General features: G+C 40.7%; 1 protein-coding gene across 3 annotated transcripts in view; it reads left to right on the top strand.

Moving 5' to 3' along the window:
- BCAT1 (branched chain amino acid transaminase 1) overlaps nucleotides 1-22,120 on the top strand; it is a 101,740-nt gene that overhangs the window by 32,163 nt on the left and 47,457 nt on the right. The window contains exons 1-4 of one of the 3 annotated variants that reach the window (XM_047066032.1): nucleotides 1,654-1,790; nucleotides 2,880-2,951; nucleotides 13,682-13,882; nucleotides 19,759-19,869. In XM_047066032.1, coding sequence (XP_046921988.1) covers nucleotides 1,749-1,790; nucleotides 2,880-2,951; nucleotides 13,682-13,882; nucleotides 19,759-19,869 — 426 coding nt within the window. In that variant the 5' untranslated portion in view covers nucleotides 1,654-1,748. Of the gene's footprint in view, nucleotides 1-1,653; nucleotides 1,791-2,784; nucleotides 2,806-2,879; nucleotides 2,952-13,681; nucleotides 13,883-19,758; nucleotides 19,870-22,120 lie in introns of those variants that run through there. The other 2 variants (XM_047066034.1, XM_047066033.1) reach the window with 2 other exon arrangements.

Genomic DNA, 22,120 nt, shown 5'->3' with positions numbered 1-22,120 from the left:
AGAGACAGAGCATGAACGGGGGAAGGGCCAGAGAGAGAGGGACACACAGAATCTGAAACAGACTCCAGGCTCTGAGCTGTCAGCACAGAGCCTGATGCGGGGCTTGAACTCACGGAGTGCGAGATCATGACCTGAGCTGAAGTCGGATGCTCAACCGACTGAGCCACCCAGGCGCCCCTGGTGTAGTCATTTAAACCAAGCTTTTTTTTTTTCTTAAAGTTCATTTATTTATTTATTTTGAGAGAGAGCACACAAATGAGCATGAGCAGAACAGGAGCAGAGAGAGAGAAAGAGAGAGAGAGAGAAAGAGAGAGAGAGAGAGAGAGAGAGAGAGAGAGAGAGAGAGAGAGAGAACCGCAAGCAGGTCCCACAGTGTCATGCAGAGCCGGGTGTGGGGCTTGAACTCATCAGCCGTGAGATCATGACCTAAGCTGAAGTTGGATGCTTAACCGACTAGCGACCCAGGTGCCCCTAAACCAAGCTTTTGAATGCAAACTGTTAATAGTTCTTCACCTAAGGGTTTCTTATTTTTAGGCATGGGGACAAGGTTGGAAAATGGCAGCCCTAGAGTTTACTTAGTCTATACTTTTTTAAAAATTTTATTTTAAAATTCGATTTTAAATTTCTTCAGGGACTCTGGTTTCCAGCCACATGTGACCTGCCTGGGCTGGAACTTGTCGCTCCACCCAAACCTCAGGAGCTGTTCTATGCCTTTTCTGAAGGGAAGGGAGAAGTGAATGCTGTTTTCTGAGTTGAAAAGATTAGAGCTATATTGTCTTTAGGACTCTATGAAATAAATTCTAAAACCAGACCAGATTTAACCGCTCTTACCCAGAATAAACCGTTCTCCCCCCTTTCCAAGAACAAATGAGCCACTTCCTATTAATTTAAAAGCCCAGAAAGGCTCATAACTGAAGCTGACGTCGCCCTGGGAGAACACGTAGAGAAGGCAGTAGCTTCCTTTTTCCTTTCAAAGGTTGCTTTATCAGCTTCCTTAAATATTGCTTCCACGGGTTTACAGCAGCGACCGGTCAGCTCGATTGGGGGCTCTTTATTCTGCCTACAACACTGAATGGCTGGGCGGATGCAATAGCGTCGAGGTCTTCCGGCAGAAAGAGCTCTTAGAGGGCGTGAGCCTGGTAACCCTGCAGCACCCCACAACAAATCCCACTTGAGGAGGTGGTGCAAAGAAATCTAAACCCTAGGTTCACGTTCTCGCTCATCAGTTTGCACGTGGGGATCGGTGGCAGAAGAGAGCCAGTGCGCAACTGCCAATCCCGGACTGCAGACTCGGGGGCAGAAGCTTTTAGCCTTTCTGTCCACGGAAACTCTTCCCCTAATGTAAATTAATTTCCCCAAGTTTGCCTTCGCCCTGGCCGAGGGGCGTGTCCGGGCCGGTAACCCTGGGGTGGCTCGGTAAATGCTCCTGAAGTGCCTGCCTTTGGAAAGGCGCTCGCTCGTGGCGCGCACGCTCGTGCCCCAGCCGGAGACCAAGTGGTGGAAACTAGGGCTTTGGTTTTACCCACCGAAAAGCGAGAGGGACCAGACGGTTGGAGGCTCCACCCCCGGGGATGCTGGAGGGGCTGCGTTGTTCCCTGCGCCTGGCCCTGGCGCTGTGCCCCAGGCGGCAGCAGTCCGCGCCGCGCAGTCGGTGCGCTGGAGCTTGGTCACGCCGCCGGCTTTCGCGTCCAGCCGCGCGCTGCGTGCGGCCGCAGCTCTCCGCAGCCCCGCGCCCCCGGGGACTCCCCATGGCCAGCCCAACCCGCGCCGCTGCGGCCTTCGCCCGCCAGGTACCCGAACCCAGACGTTTGCGGAAGGGGGGCGGATTGCACCGGCGTCTCCGAAGCCTGCCGGCCTGGTCGGGCGCATCGCTGTCGTTTCCTGCACTATCCTGCTTCGCCGCACACCGCCGTTCCGTCTCCACCCAGGCGTTTCCTCTCTCCCCAATCCTAACCGAAATCTAGAGCCCCAGCCAGCGAACTCCGCCTTGGAGAGGCCCCCGCCGGCCAGTCTAATGCCCAGCCGCTGACGTGCTCCGGAGCGCGGCGTGGACAGCCACCGGGGATGTGAGGGTCGCCATGGAAGCTGCTTTGGGGGAGGAGGGGGAAGAGGAATTTCTGGGCTGCCAGAACTGACAACCACATCCTGCGTTCCTTTGCCACCCCAAAATATTTTGACCGCAGCCTTCTGCCTTCTTGGATTCCACCCCCCCACCTTTTTTTCCCCCCTCCATCTCTTATGTAGCTATTTAGCAGATGGGGGGGGGGTGTTTGTTTTGTTTTTAAGGTCTGCACCTTTCCCCAACTCGTCCCTCAACCATTGTGCCCTTAAGTATCTTTTGAATTACCCCCTAATTTCCTGAGGTTATGTCCTTAACCTGTGAGGTTTGGTGTCCGTGCGCCCGCATTGCAGGACCCTGCCCGAGGAGAAAATGGTTCATTCTCGTCCTCATCCCTTTTCCAGCCTTGCTATTGTGCGCCAGTGATTGACAAGACCACGAGGCTGAGCTCGCCCAGGAGATTTTTCTATAAATGGCTTAAAACCCTGGTCTAGACTATTCGCTCCGATGTAAGGGGGACAATCACCTTCTTGTTCTTTGCTGGTGAACCCTGGCTCTGTAGGGCGAACCTGGAATTTAACCAGTCTGCCCTAAGCTAGCGGTGGAGGACGAAAACAGCTGCGTCCTCCTGAAAGGTTGAAAGTGAAGGGCAGCACTCCCAGGACGCTCTCCTTTGGGGCTGGTGCCCGGGTGCTTGATCTTCCTCCTGTTTGCTTGGGTACCTGAGCGGAGCACGCGGTGTGATGGTGAGTGATACTGATTACCCCAGGCCACAGTTTACCCACCTGGTTTTACTTAATGAATTTAATTCTTCTTTAAGGACTGCAGTAACGGATGCTCCCCAGAATGTACCGGAGCAGCGGGATCAAAAGAGACGGTGGGGACTTTCAAGGTAAGGTTATTTGCTCAAGGTTAAGTGCTACAACAATTAACTGAATAAATCTATTTCTTGTTGAGATTTGGGGCAATTTCACGGTGTGGATTTTACAGTAGTTTAGATATGCTGCCATGCATTTTAGATTCCACTGGGGGGGGTCATTTGGGGAGCAGTAATATCTTCATATCTAAAATTACCTAGCAGTTAATTACTTATTTCATGAATCATAACTTTTTCTTGAAAAACAACTAATTTGTAAATATTCATCTAGATAGAGGTTTATCTGATTGTCTAAGTATAACCTTTCACTATGCTTGTGGAAAAAGTTACACTTGTCATTTTTCTCTTTAAAACAACACCTAACATTTTACAGTAAATGTGTTGTATTTCCCTACCTACTCTCTGAATTATGGGGTTTGTATATTAAATAATCTCATAACTTCCCAGGCAAATAGTGAGGAGCAAATGAGGAACAATCTTGTAAAAGCACTTTGAAAATCATAAAAATACAAATATAAGGTGTATTATTATTTTCTTTATAAATTATCATCTCCACTGCACCCCACCAACCATGGAGGTTTTTGCTTCCTCTCTTTATGTCTCCTGCCTATTTGTCACTCACTGTCAATTGTCATCCATAGCACAGAGTGTCCTCATGATCTCACATCCTGGCAGGGTTCAGAGAGGGAGTGGAAACTTGACTCATCAATTTAACACACACCCAGCTCTTACTGTGTGCTAAGCATTGGAAATCTGAAGATAAATTCAAGATAAGGTCTCTGCTGTCAGGATTTAAAAAAAAAAAAAAATAGAATATCGTAATTTCTTTACAAAAATAAGCTTGTGAATTTTTTGTGTCCATAATACTCCTGGTCCTTTAAAGATCATATCCTCTGTAACCTTATAGCTGATCTAATCTACTCTGCTAACCTATTAAGACTAAGTTCTAATACATTTGGAGACTTAAATATATTGAGATATTGGGTCCTAGGAAAAATGAGATAAAACAGACTCCTATTTGATAATCTCTCAGAGTCCTTTTATATAGTAGGTAAATTCCTCAAAGGGTATATAGATGAATGTGATTTTTTTCCTCAAAATTTCTTTATATTTTTATACATAGAGAATTTTTGCTAAGTTAAAATTAATTTGTAATGTAAATAATCTATTTGCTGAATTTAGATTTCTATATATTATGTTTTAGTTAAGGGGGAGGTGTACTGACATTCTACATTTGTATTTATATATTAAAACATGGGTTGTTAATGGTGGTTGTATTCACAGTGCATATGTGATGAGGCAAATGAAAAATGAAATTGATAATTTTAGGAGAAAAATGGTGGGTTTTATAAGACCATTTTTGCTTTTGACAAAAAGCAAAAATATTTTTCTATCTCTTTTTTATTTACTCCATTTGTATTTTTAAATTGCCTTTTGGATTTCTCATAGGGAGTTTTCATATTGTATCTCCTCCCCTCATTTTGATGCAGTCATTTTATTTATTTTTTATTTTTTTAATATGAAATTTATTGTCAAATTGGTTTCAATACAACACCCAGTGCTCATCCCAACAGGTGCCCTCCTCAATCCTCCAGGTGCCCATCACCCATCCTCCCCGCTCTCCCACCCCCCATCAACCCTCAGTTTGTTCTCAGTTTTAAAGTGAGGGTCCAGTTTCCCAACAAAGCCCAGAAATAAGATGCCTTATTACAGAATCTTTCTATGGACTCCAGAGTCATCTTTGTTTCAAAGAAATCTGCTGTTTCTTCCACTTTCCCCTGCTTTATTCATCTCCACAGAATGTGACACTCGAAATCTGTAATTCTGCTCTTCGTACCTTTCTATTAGGTTTTAAAAGAGGGTCTCTAAAAGATCATGAACATAGCACCTAAAGCTTTCAAAGTAGAGTAAGAAAAGTGCACTTATTGTAGAACAAAGTTGTACAATTTCTGATACACTTGTAAGGCTGAGATAGCTCTTAAACATTACGTGTTGTGTCCAATGCAGAGAACAGCTCCAATACTGAGCAATGAAGGAGAGATGTTGCTAGAATGCTGGCTAATACAGCCCTCAGGTGCAACCAGGTTGCATTTGCCTCTTACGGGCTTCCCCATTTCAGAGCAAACACTTACCCAAGCGTGGCTTTGAGTTAGGAACTCATTGTTTTTTTAATATGCTTTGTTTTTGTCAATATTTGCCATTTCACAGTCCAGTCCTTGTGGCCTTGCCTTTCAAATTCTTCCTCAGGCATAATATGGCCTGAAGTCATCAGAGAACATGGAACATTGGAAAGGGACAGACTAATTATGCAGGAGAGAGTATCACTTAACAAATATTGTTCTTTTTTATCCATCTTTAGAAAGTAAATGTAAAGTTTCTAAAGAACACTGATAAAAACTGTTTGCAAAATTTCTTTTATGCCAAAAATTTTTTCACCGCCTTAGACTTGATTTCATATCTACTCAAAACCAGTCACAAACCTTCAGCTAATATTGTTTACTTTAGAATTTCATTCAGTGTCCAATTAGGATATTTAATATTCTTAGGTAATTTCTCTTGGAGCTCAGGTTAAAAGCTGTTAGTTTTAGTTTCCAGAATTGCAGAAAATTTTTTAAAGGAAGGAAAATAGACTTCTTGATGAAATTCTGAAAGCACTAAGTTGTGCATTACTTTGAAAAACTGTATGTTGGGCAATCCTTCTTTACAAATTAGAAAGTTAGAGGGTTGCTGTTCATATCATTAATAAATCACATCTTATAGGGGTGCCTGGGTGGCTCAGTCGGTTAAGTGTCCAACTTCGGCTCAGGTCACTATCTCATGGTTCATGGGCTCGAGCGTTGCGTCGGGCTCCGTGCTGACAGCTCAGAGCCTGGAGCCCCCTTCAGATTCTGTCTCCCTCTCTCTATATACCTCCTCCACTCACACTCTGTTTCTCTCTCTCTCTCAAAAATAAATAAATATTTTTTAAAAATCGCATCTTATAAAAGGATGTAGCGGCCTATGAAAATAAGACTTATAATTTAATCATTTGTATTCAGTTTCCAGAAACTTAATTAGTAGTATCAAGTTATAATTACAGGAGCACTAAGTCGAGCATAAAACCACCTATTCTATGTCTTTGCCATTAACTAGCTTGATCTCACAGGGCCAGTGGATCACTATGGGTGGTCCTAGAGATATTTTAAGGAGAGTTCAGAAAAGTAAAAATTATATACTATGCTATGCTCATTCTTTTTTTTTTTTTTTTTTAAGAGAGAGATAGAGCATGAGCAGGGGAGGGACAGAGAGAGGAGACACCAAACTGGAAATGGGCTCCAGGCTCCACGTTGTCAGCATAGAGCCTGATGCGGGGCTCAAACTCACAAACTGTGAGATCGTGACCTGAGCTGAAGTCCGAGGTTTAACCACTGAGCCACCCAGGAGCCCCTAGGTTATGATAATTCTTAAAGTTGGTTCTTTAAGGATCTGTAGTAACAAAAAAGGTCTTTTAGTAAGATTTTTATAAAATCTACAGCAGTCTGTTGTGTTGAAATACACTAAACCATGAAGATCAATCCATGTTTAGTGAAATTTAGAACAGAATTATTAGTACATATTTGATGTGTATAGTAGTTACTGTGCTAAATGAGAGTCCAACATAATCCAAAGCAATGACTGCCTTTTCCAAATGTTCAAATTGGCTAAAAGAGTTTATAGAGCCAAACCAAACATTTTGGGAGCTGGAATGTCTATCTGTGTAGAGGGATTGTGTGAGCAACTGCTAGGCAGTTTGAAAAGCTGAGGATACCCCCAGACTGCTGGGCCAGATGGGGTGCTACAGTTTCCATACTTCCTGCTGGAGTAAAAGAGAAGAGAGTTTGGATAAACTGGCCGCACCACATGTCCAGTGTTACAGATGGAGGAAATGATGGGAAGAAAAAGAGGTAAAGGTGGGAGGACATCTGTAGCCAGGTTTTAGTCCTTCCTGTTAAACTATGGCATATAAACAAGAATGCTTAAGGGCTGGTCAGTTTTCAGGCACTGAGGAGACCCCAAATACAGCCCCCCTGTGTTCCTTGTTAACAGATTGTGTCTGCAGTTCTCCGACCAGCCCTGCTAGGCTCCCTTGCAACTTGATAGATCAGTGTGATACATTTCTGACCAGTAAGGCATATGGAAATTCCTGGAGAAATGTTGCTTTTGTGATCAAAAGGAATACACTTGTCTCCTCTTATCCTTTTCCTCCCCTATCTTTGGACCTTCATGAGATCATTAAAGCTGAAGCTACAGCTATAAGCAGCTCTTCTTTGACCCTGAGGAGACGGCTAAGAAAATCACAGGGCCTTGAGATGATGGGGTTCTGTCGGACTTGGCTCTTTCAGACTTAACGTGAGAAAACCAACTCCTGTTTGTGTTTTACTTACTTGCAGCTGAATGCATTCCTAAGTGATAAGTAAAAGGTTAATGCAGGACATTAGTGAGAGGTAGAACTGAAAAAAGAAGTTAGTGCCATACTTGGGATACTTAATTTTGCAGCTAAAATATTTGGCCTTAAATCTATAGCCATTTAGGTATTCAGTGCACATTGAAAATCATGATCAAGCATGTGATTATGTTCAGAGAGATTATAAGGAAGAGATACAGAATATTTGCTACTGAGGGGGTAATAGAAATTGAGGAATCAGACTTCTTTTTTTTTTTTTTATTTTTTTTTTTAATTTTTTTTTTTCAACGTTTATTTATTTTTGGGACAGAGAGAGACAGAGCATGAACAGGGGAGGGGCAGAGAGAGAGGGAGACACAGAATGGGAAACAGGCTCCAGGCTCTGAGCCATCAGCCCAGAGCCTGACGCGGGGCTCGAACTCACGGACCGCGAGATCGTGACCTGGCTGAAGTCGGACGCTTAACCGACTGCGCCACCCAGGCGCCCCGAGGAATCAGACTTCTTAAAGAGATTCTTGAAATTACAAGCGTCTCTATTACTGATAGGGGGAGCCGAGGGTTGGGAGAATGTTGTGAGAATGATAAATTACCTCGAAAGGAATGAAGATGTAAAGAAAATACAGGAAAAAATACACAATGAATTTGTTAATGGAGGTCCTGTCTGGGAAGTGGGAGTGTGGTGGCCAGGGTACTAGTTGAGAATTTGACACTTTTCATTTTTCTTCCCTTTACAGTAGAAATTTAAAGTAGTAAACATGCATTACTCTTACTAAATGAATTAAGGATTAAGAAGTAAAGAAGTAGAACATAATATATCAGAAATAGGGACCAACTTTTGGAGGAAATAGGTGTTCCATTTTAGATATGTTCAGTGTGAGATAACCAAGGTCCTGGGATTACAAAATAATGGACAGATTTTGATAAGAATTCACAAATGAGACTTGAATCTCTGAAGTGGTTCTCAGCCCTTCCAGTCTTAGCAGCCAGTGTTGGGAACCCTCTTCAGGTTGCTGAAATCTGTGTGTGTGTGTGTGTGTGTGTGTGTGTGTGTGTGTGTGTGTATGTATATACACACACATGTATATACACACTCACACATATATACATACATATGTTCATACATGTATATATACACTTATATATGCCTACATATATACATAGATATTTATACATATATATATAAATATATATACATATATATAAATATATATATATATATGTATAATATTTATTTTTGAATAAGAGAGCGAGAGAGAATTCCAAGCAGGCTTTGTACTGTTGGCACAGAGCCTGACTTGGGGCTAGAACTCATGAACCGTGAGATCATGACCTGAGCTGAAATCAAAAGTCGGACGCTCAGCCAACTGAGCCACCTAAGTGCCCCCAGATTGCTGAAATCTTCAAGGGAGACAGTGTGGTATGGTTCTGAGCCCAGAGTGCACAGTTAGAATCACTTGGGTAAGTTCAAACAAAGAACGCTTCCCCTGCTCTATCCCAAAGATTCTGTTTCAGTTCTGGAATGGAGTGTGGGTTAGTGTTTTTAAAAAGCTCCGTAGTTGAATTCAATGTGTATCTGGGGTTGAGGATCCCTGATGCAGAGGAGGAAATGTAGAGGCTCAAAGAAAAAACTCAGTGTTACCCGGATTCTTGTGTTTTACCACTGCCAAACTATCTTTCTCCCCCTTCCTGTTTTGCTCCTTCATACTTTTGGAACAAGAAATAAAAGCATGGAAGCCATGTGTCTAGTATTATCCCTGATGGCTACTTCAGATTGCCCAGAATAAAGAGGTAAACTGGGGTTACTTTAATTGCTAGCAGCCTCTATGGTGAAGATTCTTGGGGATATAAGGAAGATGGCGTACAGTCTTACCTGCACAGAGCCAGAACCCATGCAGAATTGGAATGTTAGTCAGTGTACCATGGAGTAACTAGTTCTCTCGGCTCACCCCTTCCCCCACTCCAGCAGCCACAGTGCCTCCATGACGTCTTCTGCCGCTCCATTTCCCCTACATTTCCTGAATTCCTGCCACACTGAGTCTTTCCTGTTCCTTGAATATGCCAAGTCTGGTTCCTACCACAGAATCTTGGCCCTTGCTTCCTCTTACTCAAATATTTTGCCTCTGGATATCTACATGGCCTACTTCCTTCTTCATTCAAGTCTTTGCTTAAAGGATACCTCATCAGGAAGGTCATTCTCAACGCTGCTACCAAAAATAAGCACTTTCTTGTCCCACTCTGTCCTTTTAAGCAGCTTTCATTTTCTTCATAGCACTAATCACCTCCTGACCTCTCTTCACTTATTTCTTTATACTGTTTTTCCTGCTCTAAGACAACAGGATTTTACTTGTTTTATTCCCTGAGATTCCTTTGGGCCTGTAGCAATATAGGTACACAGTAGCTCAACAGATATTAGGCTGAATGAATGCGTAATACTTGCTCACAGTGGCTACTGCCTGTCCGTGGCTGACTGTGAGCTTGCCTGAGAAGGAGGGGCTGGGCCACAGGCATCTTTGCATCTGTTGTGCTTGCTTATTTATTTATTTTTGAGAGAGAGAGCAACACAAGCCTGGGAGAGACAGAGAGTGAGGGGGACAGAGGATCCGAAGTGGGCTCTGTGCTGACAGCAGAGAGCCTGACGTGGGGCTCGAACTCGCAAGCTGTGAGATCATGACCTGAGCAGAGTCGGCTGCTCAACCACCTGAGCCACCCAGGTGCCCCTCTCTTGTGCTTATTTAGTGCAGTGCCTGAACCATGTGCTGATTCAGTCAGTGTTCACTGAGTGAATAAAAAGGGCAAAATACTAAGAATAATAAAGCATATAAGGAAGAAAGAGGAACCATGGGAAAGAGAAATAAAAACAACCCTACAGTTGTTTGATATGAGGCCATAGTCTTGTTTTTAAATATTATGTAGATTGTTACTGATATAAAGTATATATTCCATTGCTTATATTGATTTCATGGCAGGTGGGGTTGTTTGTTGGCGAGCTTAGAAATCCTGTAAGGTATAAGGATCATGTGTAGTTGATATCTTATTGATTAGCTCATTAGAATTGTTTAGCTAATGGGGGCGCCTGGGTGGCGCAGTCGGTTAAGCGTCCGACTTCAGCCAGGTCACGATCTCACGGTCCGTGAGTTCGAGCCCCGCGTCAGGCTCTGGGCTGATGGCTCGGAGCCTGGAGCCTGTTTCCGATTCTGTGTCTCCCTCTCTCTCTGCCCCTCCCCCGTTCATGCTCTGTCTCTCTCTGTCCCAAAAATAAAATAAACGTTGAAAAAAAAAATTAAAAAAAAAAAAAAGAATTGTTTAGCTAATGATAGAAATAACTTGGAACGTGATCTTTACTTTTGAAGAACCATGCAAAGCACTGGTTCTGTCACTTGGGGTGGGGGAAGCTAAGGTTTGCTGTCTTTACAATGTTGAAGATGTACCCTGAACTCAGCAAGTAGGAAAATCTCTCTCCTACTCATACTCCCATCTCCATTTGTACCTATTTTCCTCTTTCTGTTTTGGGTCTTACTACCCTCTCCTGTTATGAAGAAATTTTTATATGTAGTTTAAATTTTTTTTTTTTTTACATTTTTATTTATTTTTGAGAGACAGAGACAGAGCACAAGTGGGGGAGGGGCAGAGAGAGAATGAGACACAGATCTGAAGCAAGCTCCAGGCTCTGAGCTGTCAGCACAGAGCCCGGTACGGGGCTCGAACTCACAAACTGTGAGATCATGACCTGAGCCGAAGTCGAACGCTTAACCGACTGAGCCACCCAGGCGCCCTTATATGTAGTTTTAATAGGTGAAAATTTGCATTGTTTGTGTTACTATATTGATATGGTTAAAGATTTTTCTTAGTCCAGGACTAAGAAAAGCCACTAAAAAAAAAAGCTAACTTAAGCAAAGTCATATGTGCTTCATTGTTCAAGAACACTGTGACACCGTTCATGTAATGAAAAGTTTGTGAGAATTTTACTCACTTTAAATCCTAACCATCTTCGGTGAATAAGTCTGACATTCATCAGGGAGTACATCTGAAGTCAGCCGGATGTTGTTTTCAGTTATTTGAGAAAATTTGTACTGTATTAAGTGTGAAGCACTGAGTTAGGGCTGGAGATTTAACTGGGGTATCTACTCAGAGTTCTTGCCTAAACAGTCTAGAGGGACTGACAAACTTTTTTTTTCCCCCGAAGTTTTATTTACTTATTTTGGGAGAGAGAGGAAGAGGGAGAGAGAATCCCAATCAGTCTTTGAACTGTCAGCACAGAGCCTAATGAGGGACTCAATCTCAGGAACTGTGAGATCATGACCTGAGTCCAAATCAAGAGTTGGGTGCTCAACTGACTGAGCCACTCAGGTGCCCCACTGGCAAACTTTTTTAATAGGTCAGATAATAAATATTTAGGTTTGAGGACCATAAGGTGTCTGTCACTGTTAGTGGACTATGCCATCATTGAAGGTAAAAGGACAGTGTGATTGTGTTCCAATAAAACTTTATTTACAAAGAGGCCAGAAACCTGAATTTAGCCTGTAGGTGAAATTTGTCCAACATTCTACCTGGTCTAGAGGATAAAGGGAGAGAAATGGGATTCAAGGATGCAAACAATTTAGCTCGATTGTATCTCTTTAAATAAATTCTTTTTTTTTCTTTTTTCTTTTCTTTTTTTTTTTTTTTTGCACTTAGTAAAGGATTTTAAGTTAATTTACTTGTTTGGATTAAATGGTGGTAGAAGAAAGTCCATCACCACCACCCCCCAATTTGGCATTTTGTTGGCATCTTCCAAAGTAGCATTCATCACAAGACTAACCTGAAAATTACAATAATGTGTTGTCTTTAGTGCCTTAGGCTTCACTGTAATGTGAGCTTTGTGGTTATTTTAGAATAACATTCAGCCTGAATGTTATTCTAAAAATAAAACTGATTATCATTCATAGTCTATCAAATGACTAAGACATGTGTAAGACAGTGAATTAATCAGAAGCAACTAGATCATTTTATTTTATTTTATTTTTTTAACATTTATTCATTATTTTGAAAGACAGACAGCACAGTCAGAGGAGGGGCAGAGAGAGGGGGAGACACAGAATCCGAAGCAGGCTCCAGGCTCCAAGCTGTCAGCACAGAGCCTGATGCGGGGCTTGAACTCATGAAATGCGAGATCATGACCTGAGCCGAAGTCGGACGCTCAACCGACTGAGCCACCCAGGCGCCCACAACTGGATCATTTTAAATATAAGAATAAGAGGGGCGTCTCAGTCGGAAGAGCATATGACTCTTGATCTTGGGGTTGTGAGTTCGAGCCCCATGTTGGGTGTAGAGATTACTTAAAAGAATAAATAAATTAAAACTTAAAAAAAATTTTAAAAATACAAGGATAAGAGCTGATGATCTAAAGGGAAGTTCTATACTTGATTTTGGGAGCAGTGTATACATTTGTGTATCAAGCGAGTTTGACCTTCTTTAGGAAGTCAAATCTGTCCCTCGTTTAATATTGTCTTTTAATTGGTCAAAAAGCTCCTTCCCCTGTGGTTTTTGTCAGCAGGCTTCAGCCCTTGCAAAGTTAGTGATGGGACTGCGATTCGGGCACGGATGTATTTGGCCATTTGTAATGGGCAAGCTGGCTATGTGCAGATTTAGTAAAATGCTGCTGTGTGAACTTGTTACCTATTACTCCTAATTTATCCTTCTTTCAATAAGAGGTCCTTTGTTCACTGTTTCAGCACAGAATAGAGGATTTATATCTTGGTGTTCATTCTCTACATCTCTGTTTTCAAAGAGGAAAACATTTGCTTCCCTCTGCTCATTTCTTCTATAATGCACCCAGGGGGTTTTGAAGGCTTATGCCAAGAATTCTTGGAGGGAGTTGGAGTACAACCATCGCCAAGAGGTTCAGTTCTTAATGACTTTAATTTTAGTTTAACAAATTGTCATGAGTGTTGCTGTTTTTGTCGTAGAAGACACCCCTTACCTCTTTCCCGAATGCTCAGTATGGTGAGAGTGAAGAAGGGACGTGTTCTCGACTTTTTCCATCATTTTACACCATCTGCTCTTTTGTCCTCATTTCTAAATATCATTGAATTTGGTTCTGATACTTATTAGGCAGTGTATTGTGCAGAGATTTCAAACAACAAGCCAAATTCTGAATGCAGGCATGATTTGGCTCACATAGTATTGTTAAATTTCTGAGTTAGTTGCCAGCACTTAAATGTCAAATGATTTCACTTTTTAGTGGCCAGTGACTTAAATTTCATTTGTCTTTTGATTTTCTGTATCATCATGCCAGTGGATGTTCAATAACTTTTCTTTAATGGTGCTGATTTTTCTTCCCTAGGCTAAAGATCTAATAATCACACCAGCCACCGTTTTAAAGGAAAAACCAGACCCAGCGACTCTGGTTTTTGGAAGTATTTTCACGGATCACATGTTGACCGTGGAGTGGTCCTCAGAGTTTGGATGGGATAAACCACATATCAAGCCGCTTCAGAACCTATCATTGCATCCTGGCTCATCAGCTTTCCACTATGCAGTGGAAGTAAGTACATGGGAATCAATGAGGGTGACTTATTAGATCTTCACTGTGAGTACACGGTAGCTCTTCCTGCTCAAATAGCTTGTGGGCAGTATAGGCTTTATCATATTTACTCAAGGAAGTCATAAATGTCTTTAAAGCTTTCCCAATAGGCAGTTAAATTGAAGATAAGTCTTAAGGACCAATTTTTCAGATAATTTGGAATTTTCCATAATGTCAATGAAGAAATTATTTACAGCAAATACAAGGACAGTAGGTAAGAGAATTAGCAATAAAAAATCTGGTACTGTTACTATTTTACTAAGTCATTTCTAAGATCTTCTAATGACTGAGAAGGTGTTATTGAGTACAATATAATGGTTACATTTTAATGCTAACTGCATGTTTTTATGACCCCGGCATTAATGTGTAGTTATATGTGTTAAGAGACATGTAATTAAATGTCATTCTTCAGGCATGAGTAGAATAATTGTAAGCATAAAATATTAAATATTTGGAGAATGCTTTCTCTGGTCCTTGTTAGGATACACTTTTAGATTCACAATAGACTCCTCATTCCCTTGACCCTCATTTTGTTTTACTCATTTTTACTGTGTTGGACATCTTTCCCAGAATATTAGAATCCTGGAAATAAGCAGTGGCCTACCTATTAAGGGACTAAAAGATGGTAGTAGTAGATATTTATAACAATAATGATAAAATTAGTTTTGTTTATTAAATTCCAGTAATATGCTCTGAACCTTATATGGGTCATCTCATTTAATAGTGAGAAAACGTAGTTAAATATTCAGGTCAGTGATCTGGCTCCGATTCGGTCTCTGTTGTTCCATAGGGAACTCTTTGACTTGGGAAGCTTATTTAAAATCACTTTGTGCTTCCAATTTCTTTACCTATAAAATTGAAGTAGTGATAATACCTACTTCATAGTGCTATTATAAGGTTAAGGTAAGGTAATTTGTTTAAGCATACACACTCATGCCTGGTGCAGAAGGAGAGCCCAGTCCTTACCTACTATTTTTAACCCTTTAATCAGCATTATCATCTATTGTAGAAGCAGGTTCAGAAAAGTTAAGTTTCTTGGCCAAGGTTACACAATATTAAGGGAAAAGACAGGGTACAAATGCTGACTTCTGCTTTCTGCGATATCACTCCTAAATGCATACACTAAAATTATGAAGAGGCCTGTCCAATTAACTTATTCAAAATTATAAATTTGAACAATTTGGAAACCTGTTCAATGCCCAGTGTATCCACTAGATGTTGAACTTGAGGGTCTTCAGTTTCCATTCCCATCTCTGTGTCTGAACTGTATTAGCTTAGATGAATTCTTTGATTATTTGAACACTCCAAGCCTCCATTTCTTCAACTATAAAATAAATAAGAATGGTAGCTGCCCTTCCCTGTGTCATAGGGCATCTAAAGAGATTTCCAACAAGTTTTCAAATGCTAGTGGCTATCAGAATATTTTTTAGCTTTCAAAAATCACAGTAATCCCTTCTCATGTACTTCCCATAGGCCACTGGTTCTCCAAGTGTGGTCCCTAGAGCAACAGCATTAATGTGGCCTGGGAGTTTGGTAGAAATCAGAAACTCTGAGGGTGGACATGTACTGTGTTTGAGACCACTGCCCTCAGATTTGCCATATTCCTTTCAAATTTTTAAGCATTTCCTTTATTTGCTCTTTATTATGACCTCTGTCATGTATGTATGGGTCTGCTTCTGGATCTCATTTTTCATTGCACTGTCTTATCTATTCTATTCTGTTCTTTTGTTTGTCTGTCTGCATAAATGCCACACTGTCTTGATGTCTGCCTGGGAAAAGTCCTTCTATTTTGCCTTTCAAGAGTGTCTTGGATGTTCTTGGCCCTTTGCTTTTCGATATAACTTTTTTTTTAAATTAATTTATTTATTTTTAAGAGGCAGAGAGAGAGACCAAGAGTGAATGGGGGAGGGGCAGAGAGAGAGGGAGACACAGAATCCAAAGCAGGCTCCAGGCTCTGAGCTGTCAGCACAGAGCCCGATGTGGGGCCCGAACTCACGGACCGTGAGATCATGACCTGAGCTGAAGTCAGATGCTCAACCGACTGAGCCACCCAGGCGCCCCTTCCATATAACTTTTAAATTTAGTTTATCAAGTCAATCAACTTTTATAGCTTAGTTTGTTAAAAAGAAAATAAAACTCCCTGACATGATGTTCATTTGGGTTACACTGGATATATAAATTGATTTGGGAGAATCAACATCTTTATAATATTCAGTCTTTGGATCCGTGAGTGTGAGATTGCTTTCTGCATTTAGTTAGGTCTCTAGTGACTTGATAAAGTTTTATATTGTCTTTATGGGTCTTTGCTTCTTTTGGGCACGCCCCCCCCCCATAGTCCTCTCTTAATTCTATCATAAATAGTGTTTTTATTTTCTAACTGCTGCTGTTACATAAGAATATAATTTTGTATTTGGTTACCTCATCTAAGGAAATACATTTCAAAAGAATATGTTGATTTGTGCTGATTTTCTACATATTTATTCTTACCTCTGTTTCATGATCTATGAGAGTATTTATTTATTTATTTATTTATGAGAGACAGAGCACAAGTCAGGGAGGGGCAGAGAGAGAATGAGACACAGAATCCGAAGCAGGCTCTAGGCTCTGAGCTGTCAGCACAGAGCCCGGCACGGGGCTTGAACCCACAGACCATGAGATCATGACCTGAGTCAAAGTCGGACGCTTAACCGACTGAGCTACCCAAGCACTCCTTTTTTCTATTCAGTCTAATGCTTTTTATTTATTTTTGCCTTATTGTAGTTGCATATAGTTGCGTAGTATTGAATTAAAGTAGTTACAGCGGGCAATTTGTGATGTCCCCACTCTGAAAAGAAAAGCTTTGGATTTTATCAATATGATGTTTGGTTCAAGTTCATTGTAGATATTTTTTTTTTAATTTTTTTAGTTCATTTATTTATTTTGAGAGAGAGTGTGGGAGGGTCAGAGAGAGACAGAGAGAATCCCAAGCAGGCTCTGCACCATCAGCACAGAGCATGATGTGGGGCTTGAACTCACAAACTGTAAGATCATGACCTGAGCTGAAACCAAGTCAGACACTTAACCGACTGAGCCACCCAGGCACCCCACATTGTAGATATTCTTTATCACTTAACAAAGTTTCCTTCTTAGTTACTTGGGAGGCTTTTTTTAAAGAGTCTCAAATGAGGGGCGCATGGGTGGTTCAGTAGGTTAAGCATCCCACTTTGGCTCAGGTCATGATCTCATAGTTCTGTGGATTTGAGTCTTGTGTCGGGCTCTGTGCTGACAGCTCAGAGCCTAGAGCCTGCTTTGGATTTGGTGTCTCCCTCTCTCTGCCCCTCCCCTGCTCATGCTCTGTCTCTCTCTCAAAAATAAATAAATGTTAAAAAGAAAATTAAAAAATAAAAGCCTCAAATGAATGTTTAATTTTGTCAGATACATTTACTATATCTAATGAGATGATTATATAGTTTTTTTTTCTACCTAAGCTATTAATATAATGAATCTCATGTTTTCTTATGTTACATCAACTTCTGTTCCTGGGATAAATCCAACTTTTTCATGCTATGTTATCCTTGTGTATATTTTACATCTGTTACTTTTAATGAGATTATCGTATAATCTTTATATATATTTGAACCTATATCAGGTGCAAACAATTTTAATTTTTAAGTTTATTTTGAGATAGAAAGTGCAAGCAGGAGAGGGGGAGAGAGAGAGAGAGAGAGAGAGAGAGAGAGAGAGAGAGAGAGAGAGAGAGAGAGAATCCCAAGCAGGCTCTGCACCCTCAGTGCAGAGCCCAATGTGGAGCTCGAATGCCCGAACCGTGAGATCGTGACCTGAGCTGAAATCCAGAGTCGGATACTTAACCAACTGAGCCACCCAGGCACCTCAGGTGCATACAATTTTTAAATTGTAAGGTAAATGGAATCCTGTGACATTACCTTTGAATTAAAGTTTATTTTGTTTTGCATTTACTAATATAACCTCACCAGCTTTACTTTAAAAAAAATTTTTTTTTACATTTATTTATTTTTAATAGAGAGAGACAGAGCACAAGTTGGAGAGGGGCAGAGAGAGGAGACACGGAATCTGAAGCAGGCTCCAGGCTCCAAGCTGTCAGCACAGAGCCTGACGCAGGGCTTGAACTCACAAACTGTGGGATCGTGACCTGAGCCGAAGTCGGACGCTTAACCGACTGAGCCACCAGGTGCCCTAGACCACCAGCTTTACTTTATTTATTTAATTAAAAAAATTTTTTTTAATGTTTTTTATTTATTTTTGAGACAGAGAGAGACAGAGTATGAGCAGGAGAGGGGCAGAGAGAGAGGGAGACACAGAATGGAAGCAGGCTCCAGGCTCTGAGCTGTCAGCACAGAGCCTGACCCGGGGCTCGAACTCACAAACCAAGAGACCATGACCTGAGCCAAAGTCGGATACTTAACTGACTGAGCCACCCAGGCGCCTCCACCAACTTTACTTTAGCCAGAATTTGTATGACATAATTATTTTTATGTCTTTTTGTCTCATGTGTGTTTCAGATGTTAACAGCTGAGTCCAATCTGACAACTTTATCTTTTAACTGAAGCTTTAGTCCTATTACATTTAATAAGTTACTCACATATTTGTACCTAAATCTCATTTAGTGCTTTTACATTGTGCTGCATGATGTAGACTTCTTTTCTCATGTAAGCTCTAAGGCTATAAGCTTCTAAAGGCCCAACTATCATTCAGTTCGAATTTTCTAATTTCCATAATTTTTCTTCCTTGACTCATACTTTAGTAAATGAGTTTCTTCTTTTCAAAATGTTGACATTTTGTGGCTGTATTTCTGATACTGATTTCTGATGTAAGGTTGGGAAATATGTGAAAAGAACATGCATTCTGCAGGTGGTGTGTGCAGGGCTCTGAGTATCCACTAGGCTAGTTTATTTTTCCTGTTCTTCAAATCTTTCATATCTTTACCGAATTTCAGCCTGTTTGTTCTGTCAGTTATTTAGAGAACCAGTGTTAAAATTTCCCACTAAAATTATTGATTTTTCTCTTTTCTGTGTGTATCAGTATACACCTACTCTTTAAATTATTATTAAGTATAATTTATTGTCAAATTGGTTTCCATACAACACCCAGTGCTCATCCTAACAGGTGCCCTCCTCAATGCCCGTCACCCACTTTCCCCTCTCCCCCACCCCCATCAACCCTCAGTTCTCAGTATTAAGAGTCTCTTATGGTTAGTATGCACCTACTTCAAAGGTTTTTAACATCCCTGCCCAGTGGTTTGTCTGGGGCGCCATTTTGAGAAAGGTGCCATGGCCCTAACACAGGATAGTCTTGAGCTGCTTGGGTTCTATGATTTGGGAGACTAAACCAACCCTGGTCACATCTAGATTATTTACTATCCAGAGTTTGAATGAGCCCGATTAAATGAAAGGATGCATGGGTGTTTAGGGCAGCAGGGTACCATGGGTTCTTTGCCTCCATTTTCATTGTCTGGGTAGTTTGCCATGTTTTGTGATTGGAGATGTTTTCTTCCCACCTACATTGAGGTGTTATTTAGTAATATGGCTCCTAGGTAAGGGATATCTTTGACTTCCTACCAGATTTTTGGTACTCAAAGAGTTCTTTTTCTTTTCTTTCTTCTTCTTTTTTTTTTTTTTTTTTCCTTAAAGAAGTTCTTTTTAGCCCAGGTACTCTAACTGGCCTGTCAACTGCTGACTTTTTCTAGATTTAGAGATCTTTGGTCTAAGTCAACAACTTTACATGATGAAGAAGATGAGCGCCAATGGAAAAGTCAGTCTTTTAAACACAGATTATTTTCATTAATGATTCCCTAAGATTTATTTCTCTTTTATCTTTAGTTATTCGAAGGATTGAAGGCATTTCGAGGAGTAGATAATAAAATTCGACTCTTTCGGCCAAACCTCAACATGGATAGAATGTACCGATCTGCTGTGAGGGCCACTTTGCCGGTATGTGAGTGGATTTAGGAGTTTCTTGTATGTTTCTTTCTTTTAATGTAATGGGTCATTGTGAATTTACCACGGAACAAATCATTTCTGAATGTAGCTGACCCTTGAGCAATGCAGGGGTCAGGGGAACTGGCCCCCACATGGTTGAAAATCTGTTTGCAACTTTGACTCCCCAAAAACTTGACCAAGAGCCTACTGTTGACTGGAAACCTTACCAAAACATAAACACTTGATTAACACATATTTTTTATGTTGTGTGTATTATATACTTAATTCTTATAATAAAGTAAGCTAGAGAAAAGGAAATGTTACTAAGAAAATCATAAGGAAGAGAAAATACATTTACAGTACTGAATTATATTTATTAAAAAAAAAAATCAATCTACATGCAAGTGCACCCGTGTGATTTAAACCCATGTTGTTCCAGAGTCAACTGTACTTAGATTGATATACAGTACAAACATGTGAACACTGAAGTTACTTCTGATCTACTTTGTAATCAGTGAGGTAAAAATTAGCAATTCCAGAGTCTATTTTTTGTGAGTGTCTGTGGGGGATTAATATGTATGTAGGAGATAATAGGATAAGGAAGAAAAATGTACCTCAAACTAAAATAAATAAAATTTGAAGACCTTATGAAATTATAATATGTGAAATGGAAAATATGGTGTGCCACACGATATTTTGGGAGTATCTTGCCTAATTGCTTTGGGCAATAGCAAGTTTGCAGTGACTTATTTTGATATTTTACCCCAAGCTTTATTATTTTTTTTAAATGATATCAAAATGGTTTGTCATAGCCATTGGTTCCTGTCTAGAACATTGTTTGTTAAAGAGCAGAATTCATTATACAGTGGGTTGGATTTAGATTATAAGGCTCATATCAAGGTAGGAGGTGTCTTAGATTACTTCCCTTGCCTGAGACGTGACCAGGCTGCCTTTCTGAGCTGAAGAAGCTGTTTTCTTCTTTTACTTATTCTGTGTATCTAACTTTCAGGAACCTAGCCCAAGCTGCACTTTTGAAGAAGCCCAAGTAACCACTCCTTTTTAGCCAGGTTCTTCCCTTTCCTTCATACTTTTGTAACCCATGCTTCACCTACCTCCTTCAGAGGCCATAATATAGTACCAGAAGGGAAATTACAGTGAATTCTTTGAACTTGTTTAATTCTTGTACCATTACAAACTACCAGGAAATACTTTAAAATGGGGACAGGATGAAGGGGACGTAACATCTCTTGGACCTCAGCTCTACCACAAACTGTGTTTGATGGTTTTACATTCTTTGCCTGTTGAATCATAACAGTAAGCCATTTCCAAGAAGGTGTATGTTGTACATTTTAGTAGCACCTTTGTACTAGAAGAAAATTCAAGCCCTAAGAGGTTAAATGACTTGCCTTAAGTCACAGAGTAAAGGGACATGACAAGAAACTGGGTGCAAATCTATTTAATTCCTGGTCAAGTTCTCTTTCCACTAAATCTTATCGCTAGACAACAGTACCAGAGATGCCTACAGGTGATGCAGGGTGATGATATATCCTATATGATGGACAGTCCTGATTTCTATAATATTGTGCTGTGATTCCTGCTTCTAAGTTCCCATTTAAATAGCCAATTCTTTTTTTTTTAATTTTTTTTTTTTCAACATTTATTTATTTTTGGGACAGAGAGAGACAGAGCATGAACGGGGGAGGGGCAGAGAGAGAGGGAGACACAGAATCGGAAACAGGCTCCAGGCTCTGAGCCATCAGCCCAGAGCCTGACGCGGGGCTCGAACTCACGGACCGCGAGATCGTGACCTGGCTGAAGTCGGACGCTTAACCGACTGCGCCACCCAGGCGCCCCTAAATAGCCAATTCTTGATGTCATGGGTTTTGTTCACATGCGTGTTTCTGACTCATTTCAGTCTTGGATAACCCATCACATACATTTCTGACAGTATGTTTCTCTGCCCTGTTGAGTGAGTAGAAATTACTTATTTTACATACTGTCACCTATCTAGTGACATGAAAACCTTTTTCTCCTTAGAAATAAACTGCCCTTTGCCTTTGCCCATTTTCCTGTTGGGTCATCTGTGTCTTTCTTACTGATTCAGAATATCTTAACATATTCAAGTTATGATCCTTGGTTGGTTATATGTTATGAATAACTTTACCCAATTTGTTGCTTCTTACATCTTCTAAAGAACAGAAATCATTAAGTTTTAAATAGCCAAATTATACCCATTTTTTTCCTTTATGATTTGTGCTTTATG

This window comes from Lynx rufus, unplaced genomic scaffold (genome assembly GCF_022079265.1).
Source record: "Lynx rufus isolate CCGP_SWC_20201006 ecotype Redwood Valley unplaced genomic scaffold, mLynRuf1.p SCAF_7, whole genome shotgun sequence".
Lineage (NCBI taxonomy): Eukaryota > Metazoa > Chordata > Mammalia > Carnivora > Felidae > Lynx > Lynx rufus.
This window is presented reverse-complemented; position numbering and strand designations above follow the sequence as displayed.